Below are 13962 nucleotides of genomic sequence, written 5' to 3' on the forward strand. Positions count from 1 at the left end.
AGAATTAATGCGTGAACTTAAGTTTAACTGTATCCTTATCCCAAACCTTAACCATTCGAATGAGTCCCTAAATGTTAGTGTTGTTGTTTTACGCATCAGTAAGCCTCTCAAATAAACAATGTCTGTCATGTATTGTCATGTTGTGTCTTGTTTCTGTCCTTTCCCTTCACCCTGTCTCCCTCTGCTGGTCGTTATTAGGTTACCTTTTCTCCCCCTCTTTCCCCCCAGCTGTTCCTTGTCTCCTCCTAACTACCTCGTCACCCCTTTTCCCACCTGTTCCCTTTTTCCCTCTGATTAGTCCTCTATATCTCTCTCTGTTTTTGTTTCTGTCTTTGTCGGATTCTTGTTTGTGTTAGTCATGCCTGAACCAGACTATCGTCATGTTTGCTGCAACCTTGTCCTGTCCTGTCGGAATCTGCCGGTCCATCTGAGCCTACCTTTGTTTGGTTATTAAAGAAGCTCTGTTTACATTAATTCGCTTTTGGGTCCTCATTCACGCACCGTAACAGAAGAATCCGACCAAGAATGGACCCAGCGACTTCGGATCCTCTCCACTCAGCCGTCGAGATCCAGGGAGCGATGCTAGGCAGACACGAGCAGGAATTGTCTGCTGCTCGACATGCCGTTGAGACCCTGGCCACCCAAGTCTCCAACCTCACAGAACAGGTTCACCATCTCCGCCTCGATCCACCGGCCACTTCCAGGGCTTTCGAATCTCCGGAGCCCAGAATCAATAACCCGCCGTGTTACTCTGGGGAGCCCACTGAATGCCGCTCGTTCCTCACCCAGTGTGATATTGTGTTTTCTCTCCAGCCCAACACTTACTCCAGGAGCACTGCTCGTGTCGCCTACGTCATATCTCTCCTTACTGGACGGGCTCGTGAGTGGGGCACGGCAATCTGGGAGGCAAGGGCTGAGTGTACTAACCAGTATCAGGACTTTAAGGAGGAGATGATACGGGTTTTTGATCGATCTGTTTTTGGGGAGGAGGCTTCCAGGGCCCTGTCTTCCCTATGTCAAGGTAATCGATCCATAACAGACTACTCTATTGAGTTTCGCACTCTTGCTGCCTCCAGTGGCTGGAACGAGCCGGCTTTGCTCGCTCGTTTTCTGGAGGGTCTCCGCGCAGAGGTTAAGGATGAGATTCTCTCCCGGGAGGTTCCTTCCAGCGTGGATTCCTTGATTGAACTCGCTATTCGCATTGAGCGACGGGTTGATCTTCGTCACCGAGCTCGTGGAAAGGAGCTCGCGTTCTCCGTTGCCCCCCTCTCCGCATCACTACCATCTTCCTCTGCCGGCTCGGGTGCTGAGCCTATGCAGCTGGGAGGTATCCGCATCTCGACTAAGGAGAGGGAACGGAGAATCACCAACCGCCTCTGTCTCTATTGCGGTTCTGCTGGTAATGTCCAGTAAAAGCCAGAGCTCATCAGTAAGCGGAGGGCTACTGGTGAGCGCTACTACTCCTGTCTCTCCTTCAAGATCCTGCACTACCTTGTCGGTCCATCTACGCTGGACCGGTTCGTCAGCTTCCTGCAGTGCCTTAATAGACTCTGGGGCGGAGGGCTGTTTTATGGACGAGACCTGGGCTCGGGAACATGACATTCCTCTCAGACAGTTAAGGGAGTCCACGGCCTTGTTCACCCTGGATGGTAGTCCTCTCCCCAGGATTCAGCGTGAGACGCTACCTTTAACCCTCACTGTTTCTGGTAATCATAGCGAAACCATTTCTTTTTTAATTTTTCGTTCACCTTTTACACCTGTTGTTTTGGGCCATCCCTGGCTAGTTTGTCATAATCCTTCTATTAATTGGTCTAGTAATTCTATCCTCTCCTGGAACGTCTCTTGTCATGTGAAATGTTTAATGTCTGCTATCCCTCCTGTTTCCTCTGTCTCTTCTTCACAGGAGGAGCCTGGTGATTTGACAGGGGTGCCGGAGGAATATCACGATCTGCGCACGGTGTTCAGTCGGTCCAGGGCCACCTCTCTTCCTCCACACCGGTCGTATGATTGTAGTATTGATCTCCTTCCGGGAACCACTCCCCCCCGGGGTAGACTATACTCTCTGTCGGCTCCCGAACGTAAGGCTCTCGAAGATTATTTGTCTGTAGCTCTTGACGCCGGTACCATAGTCCCCTCCTCCTCTCCCGCCGGAGCGGGGTTTTTTTTTGTTAAGAAGAAGGACGGGTCCCTGCGCCCCTGCATAGATTATCGAGGGCTGAATGACATAACAGTGAAGAATCGTTATCCGCTTCCTCTTATGTCTTCAGCCTTCGAGATCCTGCAGGGAGCCAGGTTTTTCACTAAGTTGGACCTTCGTAACGCTTACCATCTCGTGCGCATCAGGGAGGGGGACGAGTGGAAGACGGCGTTTAACACTCCGTTAGGGCACTTTGAATACCGGGTTCTTCCTTTCGGCCTCGCTAACGCTCCAGCTGTCTTTCAGGCATTAGTCAATGATGTCCTGAGAGACATGCTGAACATCTTTGTTTTCGTTTACCTTGACGATATCCTGATTTTTTTCACCGTCACTCCAGATTCATGTTCAGCACGTTCGACGTGTCCTCCAGCGCCTTTTAGAGAATTGTCTTTTTGTGAAGGCTGAGAAGTGCTCTTTTCATGCCTCCTCCGTCACATTTCTCGGTTCTGTTATTTCCGCTGAAGGCATTAAGATGGATCCCGCTAAGGTCCAAGCTGTCATTGATTGGCCCGTCCCTAAGTCACGCGTCGAGCTGCAGCGCTTTCTCGGCTTCGCGAACTTCTATCGTCGTTTCATCCGTAATTTCGGTCAGGTGGCAGCTCCTCTCACAGCCCTTACTTCTGTCAAGACGTGCTTTAAGTGGTCCGTTTCCGCCCAGGGAGCTTTTGATCTCCTCAAGAATAGTTTTACATCCGCACCTATCCTTGTTACACCTGACGTCACTAGACAGTTCGTTGTCGAGGTTGACGCGTCAGAGGTGGGCGTGGGAGCCATTCTTTCTCAGCGCTCCCTCTCTGACGACAAGGTCCACCCTTGCGCGTATTTTTCTCATCGCCTGTCGCCGTCGGAACGTAACTATGATGTAGGAAACCGCGAACTGCTCGCCATCCGCTTAGCCCTAGGCGAATGGCGACAGTGGTTGGAGGGGGCGACCGTTCCTTTTGTCGTTTGGACTGACCATAGGAACCTTGAGTACATCCGTTCTGCCAAACGACTTAATGCGCGTCAGGCGCGCTGGGTGCTGTTTTTCGCTCGTTTCGAGTTCGTGATTTCTTATCGTCCGGGCTCTAAGAACACCAAGCCTGATGCTTTATCTCGTCTCTTCAGTTCTTCAGTAGCCTCCACTGACCCCGAGGGGATTCTCCCTGAGGGGCGTGTTGTCGGGTTGACTGTCTGGGGAATTGAGAGGCAGGTAAAGCAAGCACTCACTCAAACTCCGTCGCCGCGCGCTTGTCCTAGGAACCTTCTTTTCGTTCCCGTTCCTACTCGTCTGGCCGTTCTTCAGTGGGCTCACTCTGCCAAGTTAGCCGGCCACCCTGGCGTTCGGGGTACGCTTGCTTCCATTCGCCAGCGTTTTTGGTGGCCCACCCGGGAGCATGACACGCGTCGCTTCGTGGCTGCTTGTTCGGTCTGCGCGCAGACTAAGTCCGGTAACTCTCCTCCTGCCGGCCGTCTCAGGCCGCTTCCCATTCCCTCTCGACCGTGGTCTCACATCGCCTTAGATTTTGTCACCGGACTGCCTTCGTCAGCGGGGAAGACTGTTATTCTTACGGTTGTCGACAGGTTCTCTAAGGCGGCTCATTTTATTCCCCTTGCTAAGCTTCCTTCTGCTAAAGAGACGGCACAAATCATCATCGAGAATGTTTTCAGAATTCATGGCCTTCCGTCAGACGTCGTTTCGGACAGAGGTCCGCAATTCACGTCTCAATTTTGGAGGGAGTTTTGCCGTTTGATTGGGGCTTCCGTCAGTCTCTCTTCCGGCTTTCACCCCCAGTCTAACGGTCAAGCAGAACGGGCCAATCAGACTATTGGTCGCATCTTACGCAGTCTTTCTTTTCGCAACCCTGCGTCTTGGTCAGAACAGCTCCCCTGGGCAGAATACGCCCACAACTCGCTTCCTTCGTCTGCGACCGGGCTATCTCCTTTTCAGAGTAGCCTCGGGTACCAGCCTCCGCTGTTCTCATCTCAGTTCGCCGAGTCCAGCGTCCCCTCCGCTCAGGCTTTTGTCCAACGTTGCGAGCGCACCTGGAAGAGGGTCAGGTCTGCACTTTGCCGTTATAGGGCGCAGACTGTGAGAGCTGCTAATAAGCGTAGAACTAAGAGTCCTAGATATTGTCGCGGTCAGAGAGTTTGGCTCTCCACTCAGAACCTTCCCCTTAAGACCGCTTCTCGCAAGTTGACCCCGCGGTTCATTGGTCCGTTCCGTATTTCTTGGATCATTAATCCTGTCGCAGTGCGACTTCTTCTTCCGCGATATCTTCGTCGCGTCCACCCGGTCTTCCATGTCTCCTGTGTCAAGCCCGTTCTTCGCGCCCCCGCTCGTCTTCCCCCCCCCCCCCCCCATCCTTGTCGAGGGCGCACCCATCTACAGGGTCCGTAGGATTTTGGACATGTGTCCTCGGGGCCGTGGTCATCAGTACCTAGTAGATTGGGAGGGGTACGGTCCTGAGGAGAGGAGTTGGGTTCCCTCTCGGGACGTGCTGGACCGTGCGCTGATCGATGATTTCCTCCGTTGCCGCCAGGTTTCCTCCTCGAGTGCGCCAGGAGGCGCTCGGTGAGTGGGGGGGTACTGTCATGTATTGTCATGTTGTGTCTTGTTTCTGTCCTTTCCCTTCACCCTGTCTCCCTCTGCTGGTCGTTATTAGGTTACCTTTTCTCCCCCTCTTTCCCCCCAGCTGTTCCTTGTCTCCTCCTAACTACCTCGTCACCCCTTTTCCCACCTGTTCCCTTTTTCCCTCTGATTAGTCCTCTATATCTCTCTCTGTTTTTGTTTCTGTCTTTGTCGGATTCTTGTTTGTGTTAGTCATGCCTGAACCAGACTATCGTCATGTTTGCTGCAACCTTGTCCTGTCCTGTCGGAATCTGCCGGTCCATCTGAGCCTACCTTTGTTTGGTTATTAAAGAAGCTCTGTTTACATTAATTCGCTTTTGGGTCCTCATTCACGCACCGTAACAATGTCATTTGATTTTACTTGATATGTTGTGGTTTGATACTTGACAAGTGTCAAATCAGGTCATTTTTTCAGGATTTCTTAATAGTACACAATGACAGATACACATTGTTAATTTAGTCAATTCAGTTTCAAGTTTATTGTATACATTTCCTACAGTGTTATGGTTTTATTAAACAATATGAATTGGCATAACGCTCACTATTCGAATATTTCTTAGCTCGAATTTCCAATTCTTTAGGCAGTTTTGATAATTGATTGCACCATGTCAACATTATGGAATAAAATTAATAAATAATTCTGCAATGCCTTTGAACATATCTGGGCAAAGTAGACCTATCTTGTTTGTGCGTGTGTAATAGGTTATGTTTAATGTAGTCTGCTTGACAACCAACATAAGAAAAGAGTTTCATGTAAAAAATATATCACTACTTAAAACAATATATTTTGGCCTGCTACACAATTAGGTAATACATTCCTATGGAAAAACATTGTTCTTATCAACATTGTATTTATTATAGTATACATCAGAATAAATACAACATGGATACCAGGTTTAGTAGAATCATAGCAAAAATACAGTAACAAGGATTAAGTATAGGCCTATATCAAAATAGCCTGTTATTTCGTTAAGAGCGTGCAAGACTGGTATACAAGTTTATCAACGGTGTGAACTCTTGTCTGTTTACAGAGTAGATCTTAGTTTCCATCAGCTAATATAGGGATCAATGTCAGCCTGCGGTATTACATTCTCAGTAGCAGTCTTGTTGTGTTCATACAAAAGAAAAGGAAACAAAATGGCAGCATAGGGCTTATATATGATCAATACATGTGGAATAAGGAGTTAACAAACAACAAAACCTGAAATGTAACCTAGTCATTTACTGTTTCTTTTTTTACTGTGTAAGTAAAAGTGTCCTGCCATTGTTCATGTGGTAGCCTTTGGAGTCTACAAAACACAATAGATATGATGTTGAGAGATACAAAATCAAAAGAAATTAGTACAGAATTTGATTTCAAATCAAAATGTGCTTAACATGTTCCGCTTATATTCTTATTGTACAGTATTGTACAGTTTCTGTCTGTTAATAATGGTCTATTCATGTCTTAAATTATACATGGAATTGCATAGCTACAGAGACTAACTATAGGGCAGCTTGTACTGTATAATAATATATCTGTGAGATGAACCTTGTATTTCATAAACCTAGCTAGTGGTATTAATATTGCTAAGTATTCAATGGTAATATTCCGTTTGTCTACTTAACTTGTGCTCAGGACTATTGGTGAGGTGTCTGTGCTTATGATCCATTAACATTCAAAAAATATTTCCCTATTTTCAGCAAAAGGCACAAGGGTACAGGAGGGAATGGGAGAAGAGAGAAGCTGGTCAACTATTTTATGAAAAACAAGGATTCAACATAATGAGATTTTTTCCCCTATATTCTCCTGTCTCCTGGTTGTCATGAGGACATCACACCAACAGTAGGATGGGGAATACTACTATGCGCCCACATCAAAGGAGAAGGACACACTGCCTAGGAAGCGATCGGTAGGCGAATCATTGATGATGCCCTTGCCATTGAGTTTGCATTTTACAACGATGTGGGTGTCGTACTGCAGCCCATTGAAGCGCACGGCCACCACCGGCGCTGTGTAGTTCACCTGGGAGAAGGGATATGGGACAAAAGCAACTTGAGTTGCTATCGTCACTATGATCATGCATATAATCTAGATCATGAGAGCAGCAGCGGAAATCATGCTGCTGAAAATCCTCACTTACGTGTCTCAGCTTCCCATAGAACGGGTAGTACATCAGGTTGAAAATGCTCTTGGGGAAGAACTGAAGTTCTCCCAAGCTTTCTGGCACTCCTTTCTGAAAGAGTGAGAGGTCACAGTGAGTCGTGTTTTGTGACTAACACCATGTCCCATAAGCGGTTATGATATTCAGTCACGGAGAGATATTTTACAGCCCCGGTTATGGTTGAGATGTTTGGAAGGGAAGAATGCTGTCGGTTACTGTACCTTGACTCCACAGGTCACGTTCACTGGAGTGCCTTGACCAGGTAAATAGCCAAGAATCTACAGGACGAGAGCAATAAAAGGGACCCTTGTATTGTTATATCATCATTTTTGTTGAGAAACAATGTTGCAAAACGATGCATATTTATCATTCCCAGTGGCTGTCTTCAGTTTTCTTCAGAGACTTTTCACCAGTCATGACATCAGGTCTCATCCAAATAATGTTGGGTTGAACGCATCCATTCTAACCTCCAGCTGAGACCAGCTGTATATGGTATCTTGTTCAACTTTACCAAGTCAGGATTTATTAACATTTAATTTAAAAAAATGTGTCTAATCATCTACCTAGCAATACGATTCATTTTGGATATCCCCGCCAGGTTTCACTCTAGTCTTTTCCAAATGGGGACAATACAACTTTAGGCTACAGTATATAATGGTAACAATGACATTGACTAGTCACAGAATTGCTGTATTCACATTACAATAACATTTTCATCTGCTCCTCACGATGGCCACAAGATGTCACTGAAATGTCTGCATCTATCTCAGATTACCTCAATGGCATCTTCCTCCATTTCATCGATAAACTCCACTTTACGACTATAACAAATAACATTACCTCTTAGCAATCGCTGATTATATATGCAGCTATAGGATGAAGTTCATGTTACTTGACTGATGCTATAGAGTGATAGCCTGAGCTCAGATCTGTTTGGACTGTCGTTCCCAACTCCTATGATCGTGCCAACCATGTTTGGCATGACAACGACCACAGGAGGTGTTCTCTCAGCACAAACAGATCTAAGACCACGCTAACAGAGGGGCCCTCCATAGCATGACAATGACCACAGGAGGTGGTCTCTCAGCACAAACAGATCCAGAACCAGGCTAACAGAGGGGCCCTCCATGGTGGAGATCTCATCAAATCTGAGCTGTGTCTTACCCGGTTCATTCGGAGGAGAATGCAGGGTTTCCCCTGGGAGAAGCCAAAGTGGGGGTCCTGGAGCCCTGAGCACTCGCCCAGCCAGGACCTCTTGAACTGGCACGACTTCCTCTCTGCGCTCTCCTCCTGATCGTCCTGCATGAAGTACGCATCCTGCGGACACTGGATGTTCCTCTGCTCTTGTAGGGCATCATTGTACGCTGAAAGAGAGACATGAAACAATTATTTTTCGTTTTTTAATGGGGGTTTAGTGGTTAGTACTGAAACACGGAAATTGAGAATGTTAAAAAACAAGGGACATGAGGGGTGAGGGGGGGATCCCATAAATAAACCGATTGCTCCGCCGGGCCTCTGATTCAGGCAGTCTGACAAAAGCGGACCGCTGAAGAACGGAAAAAAAGAGCAGAACTCAATGGATACGCTCTGCCCACAAAGAGGCTTTCCCTTCCCAGCATGCTGTTCTCCCAGTGGCAGTTGGGACAGGGGACAAAGGTAGGGAAGGTAAGGGGGAGAGGATTAACTAACTGTGTGCCTGCTCTGCTTCAATGTTATACCCCCAACATGTCCCCAACATTTGAATCCCATCGAACCCAGCAATAATAAACATTATCTTCAGCAAACTTTCAGACCACACTCCTGCAAGTTACTATTCAAGTTTGGCAAAATGCCAACTATTCCACCATGTTTGGTATCTGACTCACATCTTAGCTGTTCCTCCATTAGCTTTGCATACTTCTTCCAAGACTTGCGGTCGGAGGCGTTGAAGGCGATTTCATAGTGCCCATCCAGTTGTGGGGACATCGTCATACCTGCCAAAGGAAACCCATAGACAGTCAACTGTGCTTACGTTCAGATAGAATGGACAGATAGAGGGATGGAGGATGGATAGAGGGATAGAATGAGAGAGAAATAGGGAGTGGGGGGTTAGAATTCATATTTACCTGGTGGCATCACCCTGTCGTTGTGGGTTGGGTGGTAGGGGCTGATGGACAGCATGAGGCACCACATACAGGCACCAAACATGGCCGCCAGGAAGGCATACAGCGCAGTGTAAAAGAGGATGATCAGAACTAGAAGGAGGTAACATGGAGGTCAGATATAGAGAATGAATTACATTCACGGTCACTGTCATTCAGTTTAATGGAGATCATTAGAAGAACGGCAAGGGTAATAGTTGTGGTTATGGCTATCAGTGTCTATCAGAATGGAAATTCTTTGATTTGAGTTGGGGAAAATAATGAAGTATAAAGAATCTCCAGTTATTATGTTGGAATTTGGAACTGTCTGGGCTGTCTAGACACTTCTACTGTCTTTGCTCTGGATGCTCTCCAATGTGACAAAAGTGTTGCCTCTCCACGTCTGTAAATGGAAATCACTCCAATCAGTTTGTACTTTGTTACGAAACTCATTTGTTAACTAACAAACTCATTCAAATGACCTGAACTGTATGAAAAAGGAAACCTTGAGAACTACCATTGTTCTGCCCGAATTACAATTAACAGTCCATTAGCAACTAATCAAACCCAAATGTGCCCTAAATTTAAATGGCTTTTGCTGCGCAGGCAATTTCACAGGAGGCTGGTTGCAGCCAGCTTTGCGTCCCCTGAGCCCACAAAGGCCTTTCTGTTTGAGCTCAGTGAGAATTCTCCCAGCTGTCCTTTCACTCAGGAACACAGTGAACCTCCGGTTGCCATCATAGTGACGGTCTTTTGCAGCCATAGAGCCGCGGCCAGCTCCAAGGAGCCACGATCACCCCACTCTGGTATTGTGTCCCCCTCTCACACTCCTCTTACACAGGACACACATCACCGACTTCAAACTCAGTCCCCCCTCCTTTCTTGCCAGGAGGCACATGGGGCCCCATTCCTTCACAAGTGTGCACACATTGCTTTCTTAAGCAATCGCTTCCTGTCTTGAGCCTGGCCTCTTGTCTTCTTCAGTACTGGGCACGATGAGGGAAAAAAACTCTCATTTTCAGACAAGGAAGGAGGAACATGCTCTTGCTTGCGTCATTTTCTCAAATCTTGGCCCGTTGGACCGGTCTCGTATGTTAGTGCTCTCGTATGGTAGTGCATTGGTTAGGCTTGAGGGAGTTCAAACCCAAACGAGTCACATAGTAACGAGGCTGTCAGATTGCATAGCAACCAGGCTGTCGGATAAAGAGCTCTGCTCCATCATCACCGCCTAAACAAACTCTAGGTAACAGCCTCTGCCAATAAAGTTTGTCTGGCGGACTGCGCAAAACTGGCAATGAAATTTGACAACTTTTTCTGTCTACAGAAAAAAATCTTGCTTGTCTACTCTTTACGTGTTCGCCTGCGACCGTGGGGCCACAAGCACGCTAGGGTCAAATGCGGAGGTCACGGGGGCTTTGTGAAAAAGGCAGTGGAAAGCTGGGTGAGGGGTATGAGGAATGTGATTCCTGGCCAGCGTGTGACTCAGAACACCGCACTCCTACCGGGAAGCCGTCCCCAGGCAGCCTTGTTTTTGTCCGCATCGGGACAGAGTCGTCTGTGCACCTATGTAAACATTGAGCTTGGACACACACACACTCGCAGTACAGTGAGCAGGGCCGAGGGACTGGGGAGACACGTTTCTTTCTACCCCCCCCCCCCTCCCCCCATCCCACCCACTGCCCCAGCGCACCCCAACCATCATCCAAAAACAATAAGCCACGAAACCAGCACTTTTGCCTTCAACCATTGGCGATTAAAATTGTAATGATTACAAATGAGAGAGAAGTTAATGGATTTTTATAGAAATTAAGAACCAATGTGTCATCAGGCCTGTTGCAGCTTTGAACACAGAATGTGTTTTCTTGTGGGTGATATATTTTGCATGATATGATTTGCATGGGCAACCGCAGTTACTACCGCTACTACTGAGCACTTCTGCAAACTGAGCACTTCTACTTACACCAGCTATGCCCAGTGCGGCCCATGAACTCTCTGGTCTCAGCGTTCCATAGATATGTCTTCACATCGAACGCTTTCTCGTGGAGCGTCCTCTTGGGTTTTGGCTTCGGCTTCCACTTCTCGAAGTTCAGGTCTTCCTGCTCCAGAGGTTGATGTTCTATCAACTCCTCCTGCACCTCTTCCAAGGCCTCTGCCACCGCGTGCTTGCCAGGCGCCACCTCGGCAGACTGGCACAGGGACAAATGAGACGGGAAAAGGAAGGTAAGAATCTTCCCAGTCTGACTTTGCCTTGCCACGATGTTAACAATCACTATCTATTTGTTCCAACTCATTACAGAAAGACATATTTTGATTATTATAATCAGCCATGTTTTTTTAGGTTAACCGCCATGTTTATTATTTAGATAAATGCTATTATTTCCTTTGTATCAAGTATTTACAGTTTTTTTAAAACTGTATGGCATCCACTATAGCAACACTACTCCGCGATGGTCCTGTCTCATCCTGTTCCATCATGTCCCGCCATGTTCTGCTAAATTGACATTCACCGTGACCCCAGTGGCCCTCTTTGGGAGATCTCTCCTCCTCAAGGCTGACCTTCCTGCTTGGAGAAACAGCTGCCGCCAAGCTGGAGGGTCACGGCGACAGCCAGATGTTATACACTGATTCTCAGCATCGAGAGGCCCCAGAAAGATCCCCAGCGTTCAGTGGAACCCCCTGGGGTTTTTAGAATGTCACTTCCTTAATGAAGTGGAGTTTTGTTTTTAAGAACTCTCTATTCTATTGTATCCTATTATATTATATTCAGACAGAAATGGGAATTTAATTAATTATTAATTCAATTCATGAGGAATGGTACCCCAAACCTCTTGTGACATGCACTTGTAGACAGTAGAATGAGTCCCAGAAATCAATTCGTTTTCATGTCATCCTCTGTATTCTAAAGCAGACTTACTGGATTTGGTGAGTAGTTTCCATGGTGCTCTTCCTCAGCCCCTCCCGCAGTACAATTGGGCTCCATAATTCTTCACAGGGGAGAAAGGTACTTGTTAAACCAATCACATCTACTAGCGTCCCCAAGGAATTAAAGGGACACATCCTAACATCCTTAGAAAGTTATGGAAATCCATTGCAGTTTTTTAAGTTTGAGGACCAAACATTGAGAAACTATTTAAAACATTTTTGGGGCTCAACTCCTGGGTCTGATTTCCCAAAAATATTAAAAACTTATCTTGACATACCTGAAGTTTTCTTTTGCAGGGAAAGTTCTGTGATTGTCTTGAATCCCTCTTGACCCTAAGTAGAACGAATTCTAAATTGGTCAAAAAGTAATTTTTGATTTCATTAGAAAGTTTAACGCAAACAACGGGAGCTGGGCACAGAGAATCTCCTCTCAACTAGGCGAGCATCATAGAATGAATGAGTGCACACTGAAAAGAGGAAAACTGGTGGTGGGGGGGGGGGGGGGGGGGGGCAAGGGCTTTTTTTTTTTATCGGAGAAGAACTTTTGGCAACAGTGCATGGGCCGATGCACCGTATTCTGCACACGCACACCAGAGCACCATTGTCTGTTGAACTGAGCCGAGGCTCAGGCAAAGCCGCAGCACACCAAAAATATTTTTTGTCATTCCCAACATGCTACCGTCAGTCACCATCGTGCACAAATCTGGATTAACTGGGGTTTTATCACTCATTTTGAATCTATGTTTGTGCTTTTTTAAATGGCCATTGTTTGCTGAAGACTAGGGGAAATGGCATGCAACTGGAACATTTCAATAGTGTATTGATGATCGTGTATTAAGTATCTGCATCTCACTCTGAAAGTACAGACCCAATGTGTGCAACCGCCCATCACCGACTGATCACCATAAACGTCGTTCTGCGAAGTTCAAATATATCTCATCATCAAGGGCTATCTATCTGCACGCCAGTCACGTCCCGATCTGCTCGCCCATGGACTTGCTGTTTTTTTTTGTTTCGTTTTTTATATTGTTTTACATGAAAGGAGGCATGTCGTCATGGAAAAACATATTTTATTTACCATTGTGCTCATTTTTTTCACTTATTTGTGAAGGGAAATTTTCTCGCACGCACCAAAATAGTTATTTTAACACTTTGCTTATAAATCCAATGTAGATAGTCATTTTAACACTGCTTCTTAATCAAATGGTTTGCTTGTTAGGCCCACTGAAGGGTGATATATTTGTTATAGGCCTAGATAGTTATTTTAACACTTTTCTTATTAATCAAATGTAGATAGTTATTTTAATACTGCTTATTAATCAAATTGTTTACTTGTTAGGCCTACTGAAGGGTGATATATGTGTTATAGGCCTAGATCTTGTTACACATTATAACGTTAGCCTATATCATTTTTGCTTTACTTATATTTTATCATGTATCTATTATGTACCCTGGCATTGGTCAATTAGCCTAGTTACATTATCACGGCTTAGCTTTTTTATGTGAGATGGTCAGGTGAAAGGCCAGGTAGATGCCCTAAACAGACCATGGGCTAATTGAATTAAAATCATTGTAAAATATTATTATATATTTTTTAAATAAATCAATTGCGTCCACCTTGACTGTCCAACCAGATACAGCATAACGTCTGCCTCTGTGCCACACGCCACGCAACATCGTATGATTAGGTTTGTAATTAATCATGGGTAGTAGGTCTATTTAGCGCAGATCACAATGAAAGGGAACACTTTGAGGACATCTGAAATAAGTAGGCTAATAGATTACTATGTAAAACCCTGCAGTTTATAGGAGTTGATGGCAACTATTTTCAGTTTTGACATGGGGTGGCGCTCGAACATCTCAAATGGTCAATTTTAGTCCACTCTTGCGTAAAACGAGCCTCTTGTCAGCTAATATGTATGTCGTCCTGTATGATCAAAATAACTGTTACAACTAGGCTACTGTATT

The 13962-nt window shown here is 46.0% G+C and overlaps 1 protein-coding gene across 1 annotated transcript; it reads right to left on the reverse strand.

The window, feature by feature from the left end:
- Positions 1-5259: 5259 nt before the first annotated feature.
- Positions 5260-12486, reverse strand: LOC110505176 (protein ATP1B4). Its single transcript, XM_021584206.3, has 9 exons — positions 12273-12486; positions 11987-12056; positions 11033-11258; positions 9058-9186; positions 8818-8925; positions 8117-8316; positions 7174-7230; positions 6932-7024; positions 5260-6813 (listed from the first exon to the last, which is right to left on the reverse strand). The coding sequence occupies exons 2-9, from the start codon at positions 12050-12052 to the stop codon at positions 6652-6654; spliced, it is 1041 nt and encodes a 346-aa protein (XP_021439881.1). The 5' UTR covers positions 12053-12056; positions 12273-12486; the 3' UTR covers positions 5260-6651.
- Positions 12487-13962: the final 1476 nt, after the last annotated feature.

Source organism: Oncorhynchus mykiss, chromosome 25 (assembly GCF_057628025.1).
Source record: "Oncorhynchus mykiss isolate SJ-2025 chromosome 25, ASM5762802v1, whole genome shotgun sequence".
NCBI lineage: Eukaryota > Metazoa > Chordata > Actinopteri > Salmoniformes > Salmonidae > Oncorhynchus > Oncorhynchus mykiss.

What these genes read in the sequence shown, in the direction of transcription:
- LOC110505176 (XM_021584206.3), bottom strand. Translation starts at nt 12,052, where the DNA reads ATGGAGCCCAATTGTACTGCGGGAGGGGCTGAGGAAGAGCACCATGGA. An exon ending in GAAACTACTCACCAAATCCA is followed by an intron (nt 11,259 to 11,986) that starts GTAAGTCTGCTT and finishes TCCCTGTGCCAG; the next exon opens with TCTGCCGAGGTGGCGCCTGG. An exon ending in AATGGAGGAACAGCTAAGAT is followed by an intron (nt 8,317 to 8,817) that starts GTGAGTCAGATA and finishes TCTCTCTTTCAG; the next exon opens with CGTACAATGATGCCCTACAA.